At 42.2% G+C, this 25,072-nt stretch overlaps 2 protein-coding genes across 8 annotated transcripts in view; both read left to right on the top strand.

The window, feature by feature from the left end:
* The first annotated feature begins 5,115 nt into the window (after positions 1-5,115).
* On the top strand, positions 5,116-11,713 carry LAYN (layilin). The gene is made up of 6 exons (XM_075172909.1): positions 5,116-5,489; positions 7,774-7,931; positions 8,296-8,334; positions 8,703-8,786; positions 9,524-9,626; positions 10,323-11,713. The coding sequence occupies exons 1-6, from the start codon at positions 5,119-5,121 to the stop codon at positions 10,678-10,680; spliced, it is 1,113 nt and encodes a 370-aa protein (XP_075029010.1). The 5' UTR covers positions 5,116-5,118; the 3' UTR covers positions 10,681-11,713.
* A 7,361-nt stretch (positions 11,714-19,074) lies between these two features.
* Positions 19,075-25,072, top strand: part of SIK2 (salt inducible kinase 2) — a 57,896-nt gene continuing 51,898 nt past the window's right edge. For 3 of the 7 annotated variants that reach the window (XR_012677146.1, XM_075172911.1, XM_075172910.1), the window contains exon 1: positions 19,075-19,315. Coding sequence is in view for 4 of the 7 variants with exons in the window: in XM_075172911.1 (XP_075029012.1) it covers positions 19,166-19,315 (150 nt within the window). In the remaining 3 variants the exon portion in view is untranslated. Of the gene's footprint in view, positions 19,316-20,864; positions 20,951-24,709; positions 24,793-25,072 lie in introns of those variants that run through there. The other 4 variants (XM_075172914.1, XM_075172912.1, XM_075172913.1 and 1 more) reach the window with 4 other exon arrangements.

Raw genomic sequence — 25,072 nt, 5'->3', positions numbered from 1 at the left:
TTGTTTCATTTATGGGTTTTTTGAAGCTGTCAGCATTAAAGGAAAAGGGCAATAAAGTGCAAAATTGTCAATGAAGCATTTGCATTGGGCTGCTAGGAATTCTAGAACTGGAAAGACTTATGCTTACATCTTTCTACAAGAAGATAGACTATACATTGTCTTCAGGTTTGCGATATCATCTATTGATATAATTTACTTCAGGAAAACACATTTTCTATGTGCTCTCATGTGCTCTCTCACACTTGTGCACCCCTCTGCCTCAATTAAAGTACCAGTTTTGCCTGGATAACATTGACATCAATCTTTATCATCAAAGTTACCTTTTGAAATATAAATGCTAAAATATTTGGGAGCCAAAACATGTACCTGGGCAGTTGTAGACTTGTATTCCATGGACATCTGTGGTCCTGGGACTTTTTACTTGCAGGGTTTGAAATCTTCTGAACTTACTAGACAGCTTTCAAATGGCACACTTCTATGATCTGAAGGGGCTGTTAAATTGAATATATGCATTTCATGTGTGCTAAATTTACCAAAATTATAAATGGAGAGCAACTGCTTTGGCTACTTTCTTTACAAAAGTATAAACCAGGTCAAACGGAAGTCTGTGGCTGGTAATATTAAGGTTGCACAATAAAGACACTGAGTTTTGTAATCGACTGTTATAATAGTGTTTGAATGCTTGCAGTTGACCTTTGTTAAAAATACATCAACAAAGGCTTCTGTCAGCTACTGCCATTTTCCTGTTGAAGTTAGCAAAATCTTTGGTAATCACTTGGCTGCTGTCGTATGACAGTGTATTCCTCAATTGGGCTTTTGATATGGAAGAGGCTGTAAAATGCAAGTGCCAGAATATTTATTCACCAGTAATTCAAGAAAGCATGTCGATAATGCTGCTACCTCTTGCCATGTATATATTCAAATTTTTTTCCTTCGGACCCATTACAGAAATGCTTTCCAATGAATTTAGAATAGAAATGTGCTGAAAAAAGGATAGACTGCTAAAATGATTAGCAGGGCAGTTTAAGCTGTGTTACAAAAATACTTACAGCTGTAAAGAAGGTGAGTTTTTGTTTAATTTCCAGAAACACTGTAATTATTTTTGTTACTTTTGTCTGCAAAACAAGAAAAAAACTCCCTCCCAAACAGGATTTCCTTTGTCAGAAATTCTCCAAAGAATCAATGTACTAGTGGATCTTCAAGGTAATGAAGATTGGCTTGATAAAGGCTTGACTCCAGTCTTACAACTCAGGCTAGGCAGTTCAGATGCTCAGTTCTTCCCTGTATTTGAGGCATTTCCAATTATACTACCTAACAGTTTGGAAATAGTTAAACGCGTATGTCACTTTCATGGACATACCTGACTTTGAGTTGTTTTATCTTCTAAAATACATGAAATTAAATGCAAAACTGTCTCACCAAAATATTAGTCCTCATTCAAATTCATTAAACCAGTTAAACCGCTCCTGTCTGTAAAGTTGCTCAAGTGCCTAGTTATTTACTAAATCCAACCTTGATCACCAAGGACTTAGGAAATGTAAAAGTTCAATTCTAGAATACCATTGATGTGTGTGTTTCACAGACATAAATCTGTGACACGTGCTGCAAAGCCATAGCCTTAGTTCAGCACCAACACCTACCTCTGAGATTCTTGACTTCTGGTGACCTGGAGTGGAATGTCTTAATGGTATTTTAAAGGATCTTTCTCTATTTAAGATACTGATTTCAGAAATAGTTTCTCCAACTGGACTCCCAAGAGTTGGTCGAGGTTTTAAGTCTTTCACAAAATCATTAATCTCCTATTTTAAAACATCGACCCCTGCTAGTATCTGTCTGAGCAGAAACTGTAGCTTTTAAAGCTCCTGTATTCGTTCATTTTGGTGCTCTGCCCCCCTTCTGCAACCTGCAAAAAGCCGTTAGAGGCTGACCCATTAAAATCTTAGCTGGAGAGCTAGTGCTCCCGGAAACAGGTGCACACCAGCTTCCTAGCTACCAGGAAGCAGGCTCAGCATTTATTAATGTTTGAAACAAAGTTCCCGTGTTCTGTTTTCAGTCTTGAAGCAGTTTCTTAAAGGCAGCTGCATATCAGTATGGGGAGGGTCAGCCGTTGGTTTCAGGGACTGCGGGTGTGGTTTCTATCACTCGTACGTTGTGGTGGATGGAGATGTCTTTGTGCTCACGCCTTGTCGTTTATGTGCGGGACAGGGAAGTTGTAAAGCTGGAGCGGGGGGAAACATGCAGAAGTGATGAGGCGTCTGAAATGTGGTACGGGGGATAGTTGAGAACGGGGGCAGCAGCAAGAGGGGCGGGGTTAGCGTGTGCCCCGGAGCGAGAGAGGCAGATGCCACCGAAGGAGAGATGCGCAGCGGGTCCCGTCCCCGGGCTTTGGCTGGAGGTCTTTGCCGCTGCCACCTCCTACCCGCGTAGGGGCTGAGCCGGGCCCGGCCCGCTGGCCCGGAGCCCGGGGAGGGAGGAGACGACGGCTCCTCCCCGCTCCCTCCCTTCTCGCCCGACAGCCGGGCCGCGGGCCACTCGCATGGGGCCGGGCGGTGCAGCGAGCCGCGCGCCCAGCGCACGCCGACGGAGCCGGGGACGATGCTGGCGGCCGCGGCCCTGTGCGCCGCCGCGCTGGGCTGGGCTGCGGGGACACGGCTGCTCAGCGGTAAGGCGGTGCGGGGTGGCGGCCCTCCGCTCGCCCGGCTCCGCGGAGCGGGGTCGGCGCTGAGGGTGCCGGGGAGCGCGGGGTGCCGGACACGGGGCTTGCAGCCCGGTCGAGATTCGTCCCCTGGCTCGAAGTGGGCATGCCAGCTCCGCCGGCCGCTCCCCTCTTGCGCTGGGAGGATTTGGCTGCCTGGGGCAACCGTTGCGACATAGGCAAGGATGTGTGTGCACCACCTTCTGCAGCAATTTGTCCCTTCTAACTTCCCAGCGGGAGCTAGCCCTGCCCTGGGGAGACCTCCGCATCCTCTGCGTTGGGTGGGAGCACCCCTGCGTTCCTGGTCGTGAAGGGGGCACGCCAATAGTCCAGTTCCATTTTCCCCTTCCAGTGAGAAACCATTCTGCTCTCCCTGCTGCATTTCTGCGTCGGTTCTAGGAATTTTAAATGCTGCTGTGACTAACAGAACTCGTCCGACCCTCAGTGGTAACTACCAGCCTGGCTGAGTTTCCAGCCAACACTAGGTTGTCTTACCCTGCCTCTACAAAGTCTCTTTTGATTATCAGTCTGACCTCCTGGATTTGTGCAAAGGAATGTCGCCTATTTAGGCACCTTTCATAGGAATAGATATATGGCAGCTCAAGGGTGGACCAGCAGTATTTTTGGATGTAGTACCCAAACTAGGTAGTCTAGTGTGGTTTTAGGGCACGGAATAGCCAGTCTGGGGGAAGTTTCTGCCTGACTTGACAGGTTGGTATATTCAGCAGAAAGCCTGAACAATGTCACCCGTGAAATGTTGATGTTATTCCAACGTAAGGCAAATAGTTTTATTATATGTATAAATACATTTTTAATTCTGCCACGCTCTTGATTGCAGTAGGACTTTTGTGGGACTGAGTTAGAGGGCTCAGCTGCCAGCTGTGGGGTTGGAGATGAATTTTTTACTTCTCAGTATAATTGACTCATCCCTGGTCTTGCATTACCAAGGCTCACTGAAGTCAGCAGGCTTTGAGGCAGATCCCATATAGGCAATGAGGAGATAAGGGGAAAACAGGAGGAACCCTTTCAGCATTGGTTAGAGCTACATATCCAATTGTCCTTTGTTACCTAAACTATATTTGGAAACCTAACTAGCAATGAAGTCTAGACGGTAATCAACTACAATAGCTTTTTCCTTAGCTGAAAGCAATGGCAAGTTTGGCTGGTAAGACAGAGATTTTCTGCCAGTTAATAGGAAAAAAAAGTGTTTGTGTATCAGAAAAGAAACCAAGTGCAGTTTGTGACACTATTTCTAGACAGTTGCTGCAGTTTTTTAATGACAATGTGCCATCTGTGGTTTTCTTATGTCTTTCACAATAGCACTGGACATATCCCTCAGAAGAGGTAAGGGTTTTTGCCTTTTTCACCAAGCCTGCATGAGTGTTAAGTTACCAAGAGAAACACAGGTTATACCTAGCGATGTATTTTTAAATACTGCTTTTGCAGTACAGCCAGTTTTAACTTCTGTGTAAAATGTTAGCAGACTCTGTGATTCTGAGTACTTAACTGTTCAAAAATTCCAGTACGAAAGGTGTTTAAATTCCCACTCTTAGAGTGGCCATGCAGGAACATACAAGAATAAAGAAAAGCCAGCATATGTCCCATGGAGGGGTTTATAATGACCTGTCCTCATATCCCATTGGTCTGAGTACATTACAAATGTTGCTAAATGTTTTTCTTCTGTAAAAACATGTAGGTTAGCAGATTGTGTCTGCCGTGTGTTTGAAAAGAAATATTTACTGAGTAAAACAAAACTGATTGTTTCCACAGTCTAAATATTGTGACTCTTCTGCTGAGAAACATACAAGTGCATAATTTTAGATTATGTACCTTTTCACTTTGATCTTTACTTTCCTTGTAATCAAAATAAGCCATGCTGCTTCATGCATGAGAAAGTCCTTGGCTTATGACAGTCTGAAAACAGACATTGTTTACTTCCTGGGCAGTCAGTAACATTACAGTGCAGAGCAATGCTTACAATTGGACTGTGTGAACACATCTTGATACACTGCAGTATATACTCCAGAAGATAAATTATTGTTATCTCTGCTTGTGTAAGGAGATGTCTAATTTTAGCCATTTAAATTCCTTAAAAATAATAATAATAAAAAAAGCCTCCTTGAACCCTTGTAAAGGAACTCTCTTTTTAAAAGTTTGCACATGTCAGCTTGCTCTCTTGGCATAGCATTGCTTCTTTGTAAGGAACTCCTAGGGTCTTCAAATCGCAGAAAATTCATGAGGGAGCTGAGAAGTGCGGGACATGGAAGAACAGCGCTCTGCAGATCAACCTAAACTGTTACGTGCAGCAAGAAAAGTTCGGAGATGCCATTTGCCAGTCCAGTAATACAAAAGGCTTTTTACCTGTGTTGAGTTTTCTATCGTACTATCGTACTGCACTATTGTACAGTGCAAAACTCAACCAAATGGAAGTATTAGCATTCACTTTTGGTACTAACAGGCATAGTTTCTCTAACAGGTTTCTTTCCATTTCTGCAGGACAGAGAGTTTGCCGGGGTGGAACACAGCAACCATGCTACAAAATAGTTTATTTTCATGATGCTTCACGCAGGATCAGCTATGAAGAAGCACACCTTGCCTGCAGAGCTGATGGTGGACATCTAGTCAGTATTGAAACAGAAGCAGAGCAAAGACTGATTGAAAAATTTATTGAGAGTCTCTTAGCTTCTGATGGAGATTTTTGGATAGGGCTTAGGAGGAAAAAGAAGGAGGTAGACAATAGTTTAGAGTGTCAGAACCTCTACTCCTGGTCAGATGGCAGCTCATCCAAGTTCCGGTAGGTACCCGTGAGTGAGACTGGGAAGCAACCTGATCAGGGACTGTCACCTGCCTTTAGCAGTCAGAAAGGATTCTTTCAAAAGAATCAAGCAGTGTTGTCCCAGCTGTCATGTATGTTCCTTCTGCAGTCACTGAAGAGTGGTATAGTATCTCCAGAGAGTGATTCATCCCATCCAGATGTAAGGGGTAGACAAATTACCCTCTAGAGACCCTGCTCTCTCTTTGTTGCTCTATATAAGACACCTAGAGTGTCTAGCTTGGGCTAGGTTGATAATTTTTGATTGCTAAAAGGAGGTGGGAGAGCAAGCGATCCGGTCTTAAAAATCTCAGATTAGGCAGGTACAAAATATGCTTTGACCTAAAGGTTCCTGCACTTCAGATCCCCTGAAGTTTTGTCCCCAGTGTCCTGAGCAATGGGTCCGTCTGCTTCTACTTGCTGAGGGAATAGCATTTTTTTCCTGTGAGACAGTAAAATTGGAGAGTTGCAGTATTTATTGTATACCTGAAAAATTGAAATTTTCACAACACTTGTTAGATTTCTGCCCCTTGTCTTAAGGCAAGCAGAACCACAGCATTTGCTGTAATTAAATATAAAGGCAACAACAGTTACAACCAATACAAGTTTGCTGGAGTTGTTTTCACTACTTTCACATTTCTGTTCATCATAGAACCCAAATGTGTTTAGCTTCAAAAGTTCTGCTAAATTATGATTTGATTTCAATCACGAGTCACAGTTTTCTAGACAAAAGATGTCCTTAGATCCAGGCCTACAAGGTCTGCCTTTCTGTAGTATAGAGGTAGAAAATCTGCTCTAAATATTGCCAGGTTGATGAAAGCCTTCGCAACGAGGTGCCAGCTCTACAGTGAACTTCAGGTTCAAGAGTTTTGCCTGGTAGATATTTACTATTGAACCTGTGATTAAAGTAATTTTAAAAAATCAAACTATACAAAGTTCACTCATTATCGTGAACTTCTTGCTGCATTTACAGTGACTGAACTGCAAATTTCATTAAATAAGCCAAACGTTCTTAAATATTTTATGGCAACATGTCATATATATGACAAGTCTGCCTTTGCATTCTTCTTTATATTGGACATGTGTAAAAATACCTTGTTATTGTGAACTTTATGCTTTGGGAACCCATAAGAAATTTTAGTTGCTCTGTGCAGGAATGAATAAAACAGAACTGCTTTTAGTACTGTTTAATATATTAAAGTTTCTCCTGCGGTTCAGATATAGGGGTAGATAATAGGAAGCTAGAACCAGATCTGCTGCTGCTAAGAAACAGACATAGCTTTATTGCCTTTCATTGGTGAGACACAGCTTATTGATGCTAAATGATAAAGGCAAGGAGAAGATCGGGGCATGGCGGGGTGGGGGCACTAGGGGAGGAAGGAAGTGAGGGAGGAATACAGCATTGTGATGATTGAAAAAACACTGTTTTAACATGTGTGGATTTTTTCCCATTTGAATACCTTGGTATATCTGGAATTATTTATATTGTATGGATCAGCTTGCAGAAGTGCTTGACATGCAGAACATTGCTTGTTCCAAAATCACTGGGTATTGAACATTTTTCAAAATCAGGACACGGTCTTAGAAGTGTTTCTCTGAGATGCATAAAATGCCTCTTCAGTAATGATTGTATTACAGAGTGCTAAGTAGTGAAGCCTCCTTCCTGTGTACTACTTGGAAAGGCCTACACAGTTTTCCAGTGGTGAAGTTTATTATTACCAAAAATTAAAAAAAAATGTCTGCAAGACAGGTTTTTTTCATGTTAGTGCTTTTCTAGACAGAGAAGAACAGATCCTGCTTTAGCTTTTTCATTTTCTTATTAAATAGGTGTCAAAATTTTTCAGGCATTGGGCACTGAGGCCAGAGAGCAAAAATCATTTTGGTAGATGATTTTGCACAGGTCTAAAATTGTGTAGAGAAAGTCAAAGTTCTCCTGAGCTTTGATTTAGCCTTGCAGAGGAGTTTCAGGCAGTGAGGTACTTAGCCCTTCACTCCCTAATATTTTTGAACACCTTTCTCACTGAGTTTTCTTTGAAAATTAAGAATTCCAAGAAGTGAAGATACACTGTAAATAATTGTATTGTTATTGTTCCTACTTTTACACAGTGGAAATGGGGGGTGAGGGTGAGGTGGGGTGTGCTGAGCTGTAATCTTCTTTGATTCTGCCCTCTGTGATGCCCTGTGTGCTGTATTCCCATCTGAGCTTCTGCAGTACCATGAAAAGTGATGTCAAGTCTTACTTGACATGTTTGTTGTATTTTCTTAGGAACTGGTATGTAGATGAGCCATCCTGTGGGAGTGAAATCTGTGTTGTGATGTACCACCAGCCATCTGCCCCACCAAGTGTTGGAGGTCCTTACATGTTTCAATGGAATGATGACAGATGCAACATGAAAAATAACTTCATTTGCAAATATTCTCTTGGTAATGAGTCATTCTGTAGCTTTAAAAAACAACCTGCTCCCAGTCCCCCAGAGGAAGTATGAGGAGATTGTAGTAACAGATAGGGAAACCCTTAGCTTCACTGGAAAGATCTGGTGGGAGGTAGATATCTTTAAATTTATGCAAGTCCTGAGGAATACAATCTCAGTATCTAATACCTGTAGGTACTTGCTTTGTGACTTATATGAATTCTCAGAGGATTTTTGTAAAGTATTTGAGATCTCAAATGGGGCCTGAGGGAGAGAGAACACTAAAGAAGGGTGCTTATGTTGTTAGAGTATATTCAGTACACTTAGTCTCCCTACTCAAGCCTATGAGGAAATTGTGCGGGTTTTTTTTCTTTTAGAGAAGCCAACGAATGCTCCAATAGAGAATTCTCAACGAGGTAAGTTACAGATATTTGTTTGGGGCTTTTTTTAATGATATGCTAACTTTCAGTAGAAATACTCTCTGTTACATTCATTGTAAAGGACACTCACAGACTGAAAACTTACTGAGCAAGAAGCTTCCCTGGAGTTTGCACTTTCCTCGTGCTATTCTATAATCCATTCTGCAGGAACACAGTCTTGCTGTTGTTGATGTAGCATCTGGGACCACTGGTCATGCTGCAGAAATCTAAGCAAACGAGTACCAGTACACCTTACATATCTTTGCAGCTGGCAGTCTCTTCAATCTCCTCTCACCCTCGCTTTTTATGATTCTTAAACTCTTTCAAATAACATCTGCAATATTAATTAAGCTGCTTCTTTCCAGATGTTGCAACAGAGCCCTTGAATCCAATATTCCCAGAACAACACCACAAGAAAGATGCTAATGTAACACTTGTAGAAGCCAAAGGTATGTTGTGCATTCAACAGCTGGCCTGTTCTCTAACTATGCAGGCCCACATTTCTCACATGTGGCTGCAAACAGTCAACATTTCCATTTGAAGTGTTTGACCCTAAATGTAGAAGACTGAATTTAGACAACTGCATCTGAAAAAAAAACTTCCCTCAAATCTTTTCCAGTACAAATCTAAACTGATTGCTTTGGCTACCAAAATGTTCTAAATCTAAAGCTGTGCAAAGTATTTTGGGTCTGAAAAAGGTACTTTTAATTTATTGAATCAGTTTTGAATGTCTAAATTGTTAATATTTTATTCGTAAGTCTATTATTAACTACGAAAACCTTTCAATTTCTTCTTACCACACTGACTTCCCCCCTACAAATTCACAGATCATAAAAGACTTTTTGCTCTCTGAAATCTTCTGGCTGGGGGTTCCTAAGCTTTTAAAAGTCAGCATATCTCATTAACTTGTACTACCGTTGCCTTCTTACAGTGAGACAGTGAGGCTTGTTGGTTCCTCATCTTGAAGATTTGAGCTTATTTTACTTTAACCTGCCTAACTAGATGATCGGTCTCTGTTAGACTTGCTGCCATTGAGAAGTAAATACTGCTCATTATGAACAAGACTAGAAGCCCACGAAGGTGTGATGATGCTGCCTTTTGCAACTGTTAGTTTTTCTATGAAGTTCTGTGCATGTCAAATGCAACTGGAAGTGAATAAAAACCAGAATCTCATTTTTACCCCTAGAACCTGTTCAGAGTCTTGCCTACATCCTTATTCCCAGCATTCCTGTGCTGCTTCTCCTGATGGTCATTACAGCCATCTTCTGGTTTTGGCTTTTTGCAAAGAGGTAAGTGACGTTTTTGTGTAACAAGTGAACCTGTGATATCTTGACCTGGCAATCATTTTACACCTAGCTTCAGGATCCTGTAAGATGCTCTGGAGGGGACCGTTTTCAGCCAAATAAATGTTTAAAAAGTGGCATGGGTGCTCCAGGCTGAGTTATTTGTGAAGTAAAATTTTAAGTAAATTACATTATGCCATTTTATTGTGTTCGCAGACATATAGTAGTTAGGGAATGGTGTAAAACAAGATGATGATTTTGAAGTGTTAGCACTTAAGTTTTCTTATTAAAGAAAATATTCGAATTATCAGAAGATCCCCTTCAAAAGTGAAAAACATAGTAATAGAAATAAAAGGATATACATTTGGAGCAAATAACGTTTACCAATTTCCGCTCCTTGCTTTCTCTGTGTGCACAGTACCTCTGGTGGGGATGCTGGCTGTGGTTTTGAGAGTGTCAAGTTTTGCTGCCTCAGCATCTCAGCCAGCAGCAGGGTGCAAGGGGTACTTCAGCAGGTCTTGCCATGGGACCACTCCAGGTGTGCAGCCAAGTAATAAAAAATGTCATCCTGAGTCCAGGCTCTGAGTGTCAGCTTTCCTCAAGGATCACCATTAAATTACTGTAAGAAAGGTGTGGTATGGTTTTGTATTTGCCTCTGTAAAAAAGCATATTATGACTCGTCCTCTTTCCTCCATCCCTAAGGAGGCAGGAGCGAATAGATGCAAGCCCAAAGGAGGAAGATGCATGTCTGTCTAACCCCAGAAGGAACAGTCCAAATCTGGATATTTACAAAGTAATCAAGAAGCAATCAGAAGCAGATCTGGCTGGAGCTAGGCCTGACACTAAGAATTCTTCCTTCCGTACACAGGAAGATAAGGTGCTTGACAGCCTCTCCAAGGATTATGATGATGTGGCAATGAATATGTCAACGAGTGGCTTTGTGACATTGGCCAGTACTGAAAGTGGCTTTGTGACCAATGATATCTATGAGCTGTGTGGAGATCGTGTGGGGAGGAGCAAGGAATCGGCCTGGGTGGAGAATGAGATCTATGGATATTAAGGAAATGGACAAACAAAGCCTGGAATATGGATGACAAAGTGAATATCAATACAAGTTAACCTGCCCTCCCTATGCACTTGTTTTAATAATAGTATATGTGATGTTTATCCTGGTTTTGCATTGTCCATATATTCTTCTCTTTTTTGAAAGAATATGGTTTTTAAAGATCCAAACTGAAAAGAATATATATATTTTGCTTTGCATCAAGCCCCCTTTTGCCCCAGGAATGGCTTGTTAATACTCTTGATTCTTTTTTGTACTCCGCAGATATGCCTGTGAAACTAAAGGACAAAATTCCTATTTATTTAACTGACCTACTCATCTTCAAAGGTGTTAAAGGGCAAAAGTCAGTCACACTTGGATTCTCATAGGTGTCCCCAAGAAAGCTGCCATGGTCGCAGGTTGGTCGTTGTTTCCATGTCAGCCCATATCCCAGCTGTGTTGGCCTCCCTCACCATCTGCCTATGACACTACAGACACTTCACAAGAAGGAGGGTAGTGTGGTTTCTGCTTCTTTCCCTCCCTCCTAGTTCTTACTGCCAAGGCAATGTATGTGAGTCACAGTACATAACTGTGTATTACTTAGGCCATTAGGTTGGTTTTTAAAGAATCCCAGGCTGTGTTCCCTCACTTACCCTTTGCAAAAGGAATTGCAAAGCAAGGAACAAGGGACTTCTCTGCAATGCTAAAGGAAGGGAATGGAGTACTCCAAAGCATTCTGATTGGTCTCGGGAATTACAGCAGCCTGGTTAGCTGTCCAGAGATGTGCTAGTTTGGCCTAAATGACAAACTGAGTACCAATTCCTTTCTTGTAGAAGGAAGAGCCAGTTGCAGTTTTATTCTAGATCTTTTTGCTCCTTGGGCTTGTGGCATGTACTGAATTTCATGAAAACTGACATCCTGATGTTAGTCTCCATAGAGATGGAATTTATGAAAAGGTAGGTGAACGTAAAGAATTGGATTAAAATCAGCATTTTGACAGGTAAACTAAAGTATCACGCTAATCAGTTATAATAAAGTAGCGTTGTCTATTTACAGGGACTTCACATATTCCAGTACGTAGATTAAATAAGTATTAAGGTGAGGTACTGAGGATAGTTCATGGAATTCCCTCTCTGACAGTGTGAGGGAATGATATCTTATTGTACCATAGTTTTTAAGGCGTCATTTTGAAGCCAATATTAGATACCTCCCATTGTCCTGCACCTTTGGAGGAGTAGAAATGAATGGCAGCAGGGCATAGCAACTTAATATAAATTCAGGTGAAACGAGAATTTTCCCTAAAGGGGATACAGGGAACAAGCAAGAATATGAAGCAACACCATTTACCTTGGAAAGAATTCACCGTCTGTAGTTCACTGCTTGACCTCTAAGGGAAAGAGACAAGAGACGATCCTTCACGCTAAGGGTTTTTTCAGATTATTATCTCTGTTTCTCTGTTATTTGCAGCACATCTAATAAAGTTGTTAAGAAGTTAGGAGAAATCGAGTATGCATTTGCCATGTAAGTGCCATGGTGTGAAGAACCTGTCCAAATGTCTGCAGAAGCAACTTCAGGCTGGAGTTTTATCCTCTCTAAGGTGTATAAGGAGCCAGAGCAGGCTAACAGGATATTCTAAGAGTTGCACTGAGTTTAATTTCTCTTTATTGAACAGAGAATGTATAGTTATTTTAGACATCTGTACATAAATATGAGATTTCTGGTGTAGGAAGTTAAAAACAGCTGTGATGAACTATTCCAAAATAAACTGAATTTAATTTGGTCATTGGTATGTTTTAAGGCCTTTTGAAGCACACTTCAAGAGATCACTTGTATCACAAGAATAGGGAATATATATTGGAAAATAGAGAAAGGTGGTCCCATGCATCTTTCTTCACAGCACTGTCTTTTCTGCTTGGGAGGATAATGTCATTTATCACTGAGAATGCAGAAAGGCAATTAAATGAAAATTTCGGTGCCTAGCATTTTCTTTAAACTGTGCCTGCCTAGCTGTGGTTTGGTGAAGAGATACCTAGAGTTATCCACAGCAAGTTGAATACCACACAACTTTACTTGGAATCAAGAAGGTACAGAATTTGCCCATCAGCATGGATTCTTAAGTAACTTCTTAAGTCTTTGATTTTGAACTCGTCACATGGACAAATTTTCATTTTCCATGTATTGGACAGAGGACATTCCAGCATCTCCCGTATAAGCTTGTAATTTCCTATGCTATGTAGTACAGAGAGCATCACTGTATATGTTTGCTGAGAAGAAACACAGCAAAAGGGGCTCAGGAGCAGTGCTGACAACCTGGGATCGTGATTAACATGGTTTTTGCTAGGGCTTTCTGATACATATTTTGTTCATGAGACATGATCAGATCAATGTTTGTCTCACAGTTATAAGGACTCAACGACCTCCATAGGAGCTTGGAACTAACTCCTGTGGCAAGGTCTCTGCACTGTCGCATTTGTCAGTGCAGCTAAGTGTAACAGGAGTTCGGCTGAAAGCTGAGATTCATATTGACTTGAATATGCTCAGGGCAAAATCCCATGTGCTGCTGGATATGGGCTTGCTTTAACTGAATTCCATTGTAAAAGTTAATTTACAGGAAGTTGGAGGTACTTGGAATTGCCAAGGCTTTTGGAAAGGAATAGGAAGAGAATTAGGATTTACCAAATAAGCACATGATCTGGTTCCATAAAGGACTACTTTCTGTAAAATGTTTGATGTTAATAATGAGATCTGCAAAACTGAAAATACATTTACAAATATAAGATTCCCCCCCGAAATGAACAGGCACAATCCATTCCTGTGCTCCCCAGCTGCTTCAGGCTATAGATGGACAACACAGCATTGTTTTGCACTTTATGCTTTTTAAAAATGTTTGTCCTTACTTGAACACATTGGTGCTAAATGGACATCTGGAGTCTGGAGCACAAGTTCTGCAGCAAGTGGTAGATTCTAAGGCAAAGTCAGTGGCCATGAAGTACTGATAGCAGCAGTGTGGCCTCTGGATTTTTTTCAGTACAGAGCTAGTCTGAGTTTCTTATGTGAATTGAGTCCAGCTGTTAATACTGAAGTCATGAATATGCTTAGAGGTTTGCATTCAGAGCTGTACAGCTTCTTGCTAGGGATCTTTGCATGTTCGTAGCTGTATATGTGTAGAAAGCACTGCAAAGTTAGGCCATTAAGATTTCTCTGTCCTGTCTGATCTGATATCTCGGCTATTTCATACATTGGTTTATATATTCTCAAGGCAAATATGTTCAGCTTTGAGTAAACGAGCACATTTTGCTTTGTCTGCACTTACTCTGTTTTCAATTATTCCAGCAATGGAACTGTTTGATTGTATCCCATTTAACTGAGAAAGAAGTGGGAGTGCCACATAGAGAACCAAGGACGTTGAACGTTGGAGAGCTGGACATCCGCACTGAAGAAAAGAAAGTATTTAGGCTTTAGACATTTAGACATTATCATGTATCTGGGGCCATTTGGATTCAGCTCTGTCCTCTGTCTCAGTCTGATCTTAACTACCAATTGTCTCAGTCCCATGTGAAAAACAGAAATAACAGCATTTCACAGGCTTCCAGGGATGCCTGGAATCTAAAAATGAGTGACTCTGAAGTGATTTTGAGACTACAATGATGAGGCCTTGTAATTGACAAAATTTTAATTTTATTGTCCAGCAGATCTGTGCAGCAATTTTGAAGCGTGTCTAGACTAAGTCATTATGTATAAAAATTTATTTGATTAAAGATATGGTTTGGTTGAGCAGTTCTGGTACCTGGCCCTGTGTATAGCAAGTAATCTTTTTTACTTATTCTGTCAGATCACGTTCGACCTTTTCACAAGCCAAATAAAAGTAGTAAATGCCTGTTTACCTACCTGTCTATGTATAAAAAAACCCACAACATCCCAAGTTTTGCCATTCTGTATTGGTTGCAATTATATCAACTTTTCAACAAAGCTTTTGCCCATAAATCTCAGTCAAGCACAGGACTTCTGAACACAGGAGTACTTACTGCAGTAAGACAAGAACTACTGGTCACTGAAGTTAGTCCTCAGTGTTATGATTTAAACAACCAAGGGAAACTTTTAACCCTGTCTAGACTTCTTAAATCCTTAGTTCAGATTTACTTAGTGGAGTCTTAAGCAATCTTGAAGATTACCATGTAACTCCCAGTCATTTCTCAGCCAAACACCCCTATTTAATAGCCTGCAGTATTGTGGCACGGAAAGATTTCTATTCATCTCCTTTCCCTGGTTGAATGTTTTCATTAAGAGTATTTACTTTGTTTAGGATACCTTGTGTACACTATGACAGACAGAAATGCAATGCGGTAGTGAAGTGCCAGTCTTCTGCTGGATGAGTTTTGCCTCATGTAATGAGGCAAGATGTAATGCAGAGCTAAAAGAAAGGTGCTGGTTGAGGCAATCTTGACACTGTGAAATGCTTACTGAAGCCAGAACTCTTCAGAATTCATTGTTAAAATCACAAAGAATTGTATCTCCTTTGTCTGGCTTTACACTAGGGATTTGCTAAACTCCAGGTTTTGGATCCATCTGGTTTTTGATTTTGTTTTTTTCTTCTTTGATCAGAGACCAGGTAATGGAGGGAGAATGACCAAACAAATAAAGCATGCCAAGCAGGAACACAAATATTGTTCTGCAGGTGAGTATTTCCGGCTCCAGGGGAGCACCATTTTGCTGCCAAATAAGTCTGTCTATGAAGCATCTGAAATTAATTTATCTCTTCACAGCGTTCCCTAAAAGTTTGCTCTTCTCCATTGCATGGAAATAAATAAATAGGAAAATGAAGCAAAAAAAATTTGCATAAACCACCAGGAAACAAAGGTGTGCCAAAGTTTTTGGCAAAAGGTGTTTTATGTGGGACTGAAACAACAACAGAAATGAGTGCACGACATGGCTATGAGTGTGCCCTGCCAATGTAAATATGCAGGAAGTCATTTCTGGATCTGTGTGCTATTGCTGTCTATTGCAAACATGGAAATATTTCGGTCAGTTGCCACAGCTACTTCTCTGCTTCCTGAATATTAGAGGTGAGGTTGATGCGCACAATGGCTCTGTCCTGCGTATCTGCAGTATCACAGAGTGTCTGCCAATCTCACACTGTTCCTCCACCAGACAGTGGTGCAAGATGAAGCCCTGAAAGAAGTAATCCCTTTAAAAAAAAAAAATCTTCTACCTGTTTTGAAAATTACACCCAGTTAGCAACCATTTCTCCTGAAAAGCAAAATCCTGGTATAGGAGAGTAGTCATTTCTGGGTGCCTGCAATGTCTGGGTATTCTAATGCAGTAATTAGTGTTCTTTTATCAAGCAATTGTGTGTCTATCCACTTTCACTCTTGTATCCTTGGGCTCTTCTCTTTCTTTTTGCAGGCACTAAGCATCTTTTAGGCATTGAAAAACAGGAAATGAGAGGAAAATCTCAAGCCAGATGTTGGAGCTTAGGTGTGTAAACATGTAAAGCCATATTTTGGCAACTAAGTGTGTGCCCTGGTCTTTTGAGCTGCTGGCTTACTGAACTCAGGCAAAGTCAGCTGCATGTGCTCAGCATCTCTGGAAGTTATTAGAAGGAGAGGTAATTTTGTAATTTCTTTTCTTTGCCATCTCCGTTTAGTAGAGCATCACAGCTGTAGTATTATGTACAGGAACATTGACCACAAGAGGGCATGTGTGCTCCACAATGTCTACCATTCAGCCGATTGTTGAAAATGGCCTGGAAGAGCTCCTTTGTTACCAGTGCATGTGAGAAATACTTGAATCACTTTCCTTGAAGCATAGCAAAAGCCATCGATGGCCGTTAAACGCTGCTGTACAAAGAATGTTTTTGTGACTGCATTTTCTTTAGCAGCGTTATTAAGAAATGTTTCTGTAACCTGAACTTTCAGGCCAAAAATGTCATGGTGTGCAGCACGACAAGGTTTCTGCAAAAGTTTTCTATTGCAAACACAAAATCTGACTTAATAATTGATTTTGCACCAGTCTAGTGAGATTTTACATGGATGAAAGTGGGCAGGAAGCAAATAAATATTTTATTACTGAAAATTTTATTTATAATAAAGTGACTGAGAATGAATATTAGGCAATATTTTGTACAATGTAGAAAAAGTTACTTTTAATACACCAAGCTTGCGTCATGCTAGAATTATGGTTTGGTCAGTGTTTCAGATTTCTGAAAGGAATGAAACATCCTATAGAGTGAAACAGGAGTGAAATTTCGCAAGTAGCAGCTCGGGATGACACCATTTTCTATTCAAGTAGGATTATGGTAAGCTTGTTCATGCACCTATCAATCATTTAAAAGGGTGGATGTCTGACTAACTCAAGTCATCAGTTAGTCATTGCCAGAACTTCTTAAGGGGATAAACAGAACAGTAACAGCACAATTATTATCCATAGCAGTCTAAGTCAGCAGCGTCATATCAAAATTCCATTCCTTAGAGGAATCTCATGAACTGCAAGTGCAGTGAAGGACAAGCATTAACTTTTCATGGAGGTCTTCGGTTCCCTTTGCAGAACAGTCATTGCTGTTTGACATGTAACTTATTTAACCAACTTTCCACAAGTATGAGGTTGCTTTACATGTAAGGCATGTATACAAAGGGAAAGCAACAGACAGAAGTTCGTTTCTTGCATTCTTCCACTGGTTTTTTATGGCCACGCGCTGTTTTGAGCTGTGTTTGCATCCACTGCATTCTGTGTTCATAAAAGGTCTCTGACTGTTGCTGAACGTGCAGCTGATTCAACAGACACTCTTATACTCTTGTACCATCAGCTTTTGGACATGCCTTGTTTAGTCAGGGGAACTGAGCAAAGCCTCCAGGGGTGATTCCTGGTACCTAACTGTCAGAAGGTACCAGTCCTCCAGCGTGAGATGGGTCAGGGGAGAGGGAGTGATCGGAGAGGGACAGGTGTGAAGTGGGAGAGGAAAGATTGCTGCAGAGTTGAAATGAGCATGGCATTTTTTAAATGAAAGCAAGCTAATCTGTAAGTGCAAACATAAAGCAGACTAGGTGGACTTAGTACTGGAAATGAAATTTAGCATAAAAGGCCTTAACTTTTTTCACACTTACATTCTCAACTCTAAAAGGGCCTTTAACCATTTTATGTCAAAGGGCTTAACAAAGCTTCCAAATCTGTCTTTCCAGGTATGTAGGAAATAAATAGAATAGAATAGAATAGAATAGAATAGAATAGAATAGTTCAGTTGGAAGGGACCTACAACAACCGTGTAGTCCAGCTGCCTGACTGCTTCAGGGCTAAAAGTTAAAGCATGTTATTAAGGGCATTGTCCAAATGCCTCTTAAACACTGACAGGCGTGGGGCTTCCTCTCCAGGAAGCCTGTTCCAGGGTTCGACAACCTTCTCTGTAAAGAAATGCTTCCTAACGTCAAGTCTGAACCTCCCCTGACGCAGCTTTGAGCCATTCCCACGCATCCTATCACTGGACCCCAGGGAGAAGAGATCAGCACCTCCCTCTCCATGTGCCCTTCTCGGGAAGCTTTAGAGAGCAATGAGGTCACCCCTCAGCCTCCTTTTCTCCAAACGAGACAAGCCCAAAGTCCTCAGCCGCTCCTCATAGGACGTTCCTTCCAGCCCTTTCACCAGCTTTGTTGCCCTTCTCTGGATGCATTCAAGCATCTTAACTTCCTTCTTAAATTGTGGGGCCCATAACTGTACACAGTACTCAAGGTGAGGCTTGCGTAATGCTGATCGGGATTTTGGGAGGCTGATGTACCAAGAAAAGGCACTTTCTGATCTGGAATCACTTGGGCCACTGGAAATGCTGCTCGCTGCCAGGGAGAGGCTATTTCTGTCAGGAAACTGGGTAGAGTACCCACAGAGTCTCTGATCCAGGTGCAGCAGCCCAAGCTCTTACTGCATCCTTGGGATGATGGAGACCCTCATTCAGGGCTGGAGAGACACCTGGGGCTGACTCGTTGTTTCTCCTCGTCCTGCTAACGAGGAGCTCCTGGTGGCCTCACCCCCTCTCCAATAGCCACGCTGTGCGCGCAGGGCCGAGGGGTGACGGAGCTGAGAGCACGAGGGGGAGCTTCCCGCCGGCCGCAGTGCAGAGGCGGAGCTGGGGGGGGGATCCCCACAACGACGCGGAGGGGCCTAGAGCAGCGCGGAAGGCGGGTGCGGGGAGGGGGCACACAGCAGCGCAGGGCACGCGTACAGCAGCGCAAGGGGGCCTGGGGCACCAACGGGCGCCACGCGGACCCGCCACCGTGCCGCGGGGGCCGCCGGGGAGGAGAGAGGAGGGGAGCCCGGACGGCCCTCCCGCCGCAGTGGCCGCGGTTGCCATGGCGAGGCCCCGCCCCCTCTGACGCGCGCTGTGACGCGTGGTTGGTGGAGGAGGGCGGAGGAGGGCGGAGCGGCGCGGCGCGGCGCGGCGCGGCTCCAGGGCGCCGCAGACAGACTCGAGCCGCCTCCGCCGCGCGCGCCGGAGCCGCCGCCGCCCCCCGCGCCCAGCATGGTAATGGCCGAGCCCCGGCGGCCCTCCCCGCTGCTGCCCCGCGGGCTCGCACCCGTTCGCGTCGGCTTCTACGACATCGAGGGCACGCTGGGCAAAGGCAACTTCGCCGTGGTCAAGCTGGCGCGGCACCGCATCACGCGCAGCGAGGTGAGGCGAGGCGCGGCGCGGCGATGGGGGCCGCGGTCGCCCCCTGCGCCGGCCTAGCCCGGCCGCGCCGCCGGGCCCCTCCCGCGGCCCCTGGGCCTCGCCCGGCCGGGCGTGGGGCGGGTAAGGCTCGGGTGCCCGCAGGCGGGGGAGCTCTCGGGGTTTGGAGGTGCGCGCGGGGCGTGGGGCGGCGGCCGTAGGGCTGTGGGGCGCTGCTGCAGGGTTTGGGGGGAACTGGCCGTAGGGGCTCCGCTCAGCGGGGCTTGGAGGGGCGGCTGGCGTTGGGGCTCCAGGCTGTGGAGCGGGGGGCGGGCAACTGGCCTCGGGGCTGTGGGGCTTTGCTCAGGAGCTGGGGTTTTATTGGGGTGGCCTGGGTGGCTCGGCGGGGGTGTGCAGCAGCGCCCTTGCAGGCTGCTTGCTCCTTTTGTCCCCTCCAGCACTGGAGCCTCCTCCTGTAGGGCGGGGGGGATATTTTATTTACTTGAGGTATTCGGCTGCGGGCAGGCTTTGGAGCAGGAGCCCTGGCCGCCGTTCTTGTTTGGTTTTTTGCTTTCATCTGCCTGGCAAGGGCAGTGATAATGCCTCCTAGTCTGGCTGTAGCGGGGAGCCCCTGTGGCTCAGGCCACAGACGGTGTGTTGCTGTCACAGTAAGGATGCTCGGGTTGGGAGGATGCAGGAGGCGGGCAGCTGTTGGCTTAGTTCGCAAGCGTAGCCATCTGATAGTAGTAACTTTCTGTTAATAGGGCAGGTTCAAACCTTGTGTTGTGCCTGCTTTCATGTCCTGAATATTTTATGGTTTCAGACCTGGCCAATACTTGCAGAGGAGCAGTCCTTCTACCTCGGTAATCTGTTTTAGCAAAGGAACTTTTGTGTGTGTGTGTGTGTGTGTGTTTTGAATTCTTCAATACATCATCCTGCCAGTTAACCAAATTCAACCATTTTTAGTCTCTCTGTTTAACCGCCCTCCCCCCCCCCCCGTATGTTACCCGGTGATTACTAGCCTGTAGATTGTTAATATTTTATGCTTTACCTAAACCAGAAATGATCCTAAGTCTGCGTGGATAAAATGTAGTTATGTTCACTTTTTAAAAACAGGTATCTGATGAGAGTAATGGCTTTGAAAGATCACTTTCCTCTTATATTTTCTTCTTAGGTAGTTTTAGTCGCTACACCTAGAGGTACGCTTTTTGTTATGGTTCTGTTACGGTTGCTTTCATTGCTCACTGAAGAAGAGCTTACTGTGCTGCTCTGTACCAGACAAAAGTAAATAAAATATTGTCCGAAGTACAAGGTAAAAAAACTGAAAAGACCTGCAATTATTCAGTTACTGTGGTCTTGTGTGGTAAAATCATTCCTTACAGGAATTAAAAATGCCCTTAGCTTGGACTTCAGTTAAGGAAAACAAGCCTGCAATGCTAACATTGTTGTGGCCATGCAGTGTTAGATGAGCTTTGCGTCCCAAGTATTAAAGAAATTTCTCTTATTGTCTTATTTCTCAAGTTTAACAATAAACTGTTAATTATTTTTAAATTCTTCCTTGCTATTATTGAAGAGCCAAGCAAAGACCTTGCAATTTTTGTGTTCTGTTCCCAAGTTTGATGCCATACGCCAAACTTCGAAATGCTTCACTGGAAGATAGTAAGTTATCGTTTAATTTTTAGTTCTCATTTCTTTGGCGGACTTTGTGATGGGGATGAAAACTTTAATCTTTATTTTTATTTGTCAATTTAGAAATTATATTTGTTTAGTATTGTTCAAAATAACAAAGGTTACAGAAAACTTAGAGCTTAACAGCTCCCCAACTCTGGTATGATTTTTCGATCTGTGTCCTAAGAAACTGCTGAATTCCAGTGCATTCTAATAGAGTCTTGAATTTTTTTAACCAGCTTTCCTTTTCTGAGGAGCCTTGTGTCCTGAGGAGGCCTTTTTATCTTCTGCATGATTTTTACAGCAGATTTGCCTGTGTTGGAGATTTGTGTCAAGGTCTTTCATTTTTCAGTACAGCTACATTGACTTTCTGCTCTAAGAGATGCAAGAATGTTTATCTGGAACTTAATTGCTGAGTTAGTTGCTGGAAGTATTTACATGGCCTTTAAGGAAGGGGAACCCTATTAAGATCACTTCTGGTGATGTCAGGGGGAATTAATTCTAGCCAAATGCTACTTTGAATAAGCACTTCAAGATTGGACCACCTCACTTAGTTCACTATGCACATAAAGTGAAAGTCCCGCTTATTAACGTTTCTAGATGGAAGGCTGTTCATTTTTCAAGCTTGTTCTAAACCGTTGCTTAATCTTGAGTTGCTAATTTCTCACATTCATCTGTGCCTTTATTAGCTGGTGGAAGAATATTCAGCTTATTATGTTCTGGAAAGGCTGTACCTGTGTACCATCAGGTCTGTACTGCAGGAAAGTCTGCACTGTGTTGCTGTTGAGACTTGCTCAGAAAGCCCTTTTGAAAAGGACTATTTCCTTCCCTGAGTTTCTCCTGAATCTCCCTATTTGAACCCTTTAAATTCAGAACCTGTTTGTTGTTGGGCTTTTTTAGCATAGGTACTTTGAAATTGTATTTTATATGGCTTTGACCTATAAAAATATTTGCCTGGTTTTTTTTTATAACTCTGACTAGCCAATAACTGTCAAATTAAGAAAAGATGGGATCTTATTACCTTGAAAGGTCAGCACTTATGGATTATGTACAGAACCCATCCTTTTTATGGAAAACCTACATATTGGAATATAAAATTATAACTTGAACTGAAAATAGTAAATATAGTTGCCATAAATTGTTAGCAAAGTATAGGTGAAAATAAAGTGAAACCGGGCATGAAGCAGAAGATACACGTAAGACAGAGTAGTAGATGGCGTATGCAAACAAACTCAAATTATGATTTGAATCCTGTATTAATGCAACACTAAAATTGCATGACTAAATAGTCGAACAGAAAGAAGTGTGAAAGTTAAGAAAAATGGGGGGATTGATATGTATTTGTAGTAACAGAGGTCGCGCATGACCCACTAATGATAGTCCATACAGGGTGCCCCAGAGGGGGCTACATGGTTGAATGTGACCTTTGCTTTGCTTGTTGGTTGTGTGTGTGTTGCCGTTTAAGTTAATGACACGTGCTTTCCTGCCATGCTAATTTATCCTGTTGCCCAGAAATCCTGTGATCTCAGGGTAACTTTTGTTAATGAGGCATGCACAAATAAGCAAAATTTTTCCTCAGAAGGAGGAGAGGAGTCTAAAAAAAGAGAACAAAAGTAATCGGAAGCATAAAGTTCAAGAAGGTGGATATTTGTTTCTAGTGAAATATGACATGTGAAATAATGAACAGTAGTGAAAAGCTTTTGGAATAGATGAAGGTACTACTTGGAAAAAAAGCAATGCACTTTAAGGATGAAGGAAAGTCTTTGTGAATAGGCTATGTGTGAAAGAGTCACGTTCCCCACCCACCCCCAAAACTCTGTAACTAATACCCCCTCAGGATTAGTCATCTACAGAAGAATACTAGCCATTGCTCCTCAGATGAAAATGAAACCCTTCTGACTAGTATGTCCTTACAATTCACAGTTATGCTTTTAGCTGTCTGGTATGTTACAGGTGTTTTGCACTTTTCTCTGAAAATTACCAGCTCCTGATACAAGATGTGATATGAGTTTAGATGTGAGTGTCTGATCGAGTGTGCTTAGGTACGTGTAAAAGTGAATGATACAAGCAAAGACAGCAGCTCCTTGTGCTATATAGCACACAGTTTGGGTTAGTGGAGTAATTTAGTGGGAAAATGACACTAGTGCAAAAAAAAAAAAAAAAAAGACTCAGGGTGCCGATTTAATTGTTTGCAGCTGTGGGCTCTCTAGATCTGTTGCAAGAGGGAAATAAGGAACACATAACTGGAGGCAGAGAGTAAGAGCTCACAGGTAAATCAGGTTGAGCATAATGTGCTGCACTCTAAATCTTTTATAAATCTGTGATATCCAAACACTTTGTTGCAAACTGGAGTTGCTCCAGGCTGCAGGAAGTTGTGTTTGTTAATTTTAATGCAGTTCGTCTACTTTTAGGATGTATTGGGTTAACTCAGATCTGAATCTCTGTGATCTGCCTGAAACCTTAAAGCTTGCACTGACATGGACAAACCTCCTTTTGTATGTTAACTTGTTAGGCCATGTTGGGGGGGGGTGTTATGTTCTGGTGGGTTGTTTTTTGTTTGGGGTTTTTTTTTTTTAAAGACTAGTCAGAGAGTTAAATGAATAATATAAAAACAATGAAAATTGAAGGCTGGAGTAGCAGAAGGGTAGAACTTTCATCTTTTTTGACAAGCATTTCACCTTCACTGCTTGACAATTTCAGTTTCCAGATGTCAGATGAGGATTGAGCAAACTCCAATTCTCTAGGCCTTTAATAAAAGAGGGAAGGAAATGTGTGCTATTCCTAATATTTTTAAATGAAAAGAAATCATGAAAGTTGCAAAGATATTTTGGAATATAAGTCTTAAGCAGCAAAAACTGGTGATAGGGGAAGATAAGGGAAGGAACAGGACTACCTCTTATTGTTTTTTGTCATTTGAAGTATGTACTAATACTAATATTGATGTTTGGTTGGGATTTTTTGGTTTGTTGTCTTTTATTTTCCTTAGGAGAAGTGATAACTATTTAAAAAAAAAAAAAGCCAAAACTAGAGTCACAAAACTTGTGTAATTGTCCTTAATTTGGCATATGCCAAATTAGAGTCAGTTTACTTGTGCTGTGGCAATGATTGACAATAATAGAGAAATGAGAATTCATTTCTGTGTGCAGTCAGTCTCTCTGCACTGTCTTCAATCTGCAAAATGCTAGTAGTTGTTAGCAAGCTGTATATTCAGGAACAAAACACACTTTTCAGAGAGGAAACTGTTCCCCCATCTTGAAGCGGCTTCTCCACCTATAAGAATTACTTCCCTTTTTCCTGTTATCATGACACAGCTGAGATCATGGACAAAAGTGAGCTGCTGCTGTTGAATGCACTGTTCCTTCTCACATCGTTATGAAGAAGCTGCTGGATTTTAAGTATTTCCAAGTGGTTTTTTTTTGAAGTCTTCTATGGCCCTGGCAAGATGCATGAAAACTGAAGATTCAGAATAGACTGAGATATCTAATCTGCATTTGACTGTAGCAGCAGTGGTGCCAGCTGCTACTATGCTGCTTCTCCTACAGAAGCCTGCCACTGTGTGCATATATGTAATATATACATTGAGAGTTGTACAAGGATTGCAAATAGCAAAATTTTTTCCTTCAAGTAGACACATGCTTTTACTCTGTGTTCAAAAACAACTGCTTAATAGTACCAAATAACTCCACCTTATAAGACAAAATATGGTTTGATGTAATGTGATGGGTTTTTTGTCTTTTTTTTTTTTAACAGATTACAGATGTAGCAGCACAAAATGCATCTCTTAACATGATGACAGAGGTAGCAAGTAGCCTGCTAAGACAGTGGCTCATTCTGTAACGTTCCAAAACAATTTGTTTTCCAACATTTGCAAAGTCGCATATAACATAATTTTTCTAGCTCCATAGTTGCCTGCAGAAGTTCAGTATTAACTGACTTAATAAAGAGCGTTTTATTAATGCTGTCATTATTATCTGACGATATTTTCATAAAAACATTTTTGTGGAAGTATTCGTCCAAGTCCTTGATGCATTGTTGTACTTGAATGCCCAATCAGGTGCCTAAACAATCAGATCTTTTCAGACTCAAAAGCTATAAACGCAGAATACTTTCATC

Source organism: Calonectris borealis, chromosome 24, assembly GCF_964195595.1.
Source record: "Calonectris borealis chromosome 24, bCalBor7.hap1.2, whole genome shotgun sequence".
Taxonomy (NCBI): Eukaryota; Metazoa; Chordata; class Aves; order Procellariiformes; family Procellariidae; genus Calonectris; species Calonectris borealis.
This window is presented reverse-complemented; position numbering and strand designations above follow the sequence as displayed.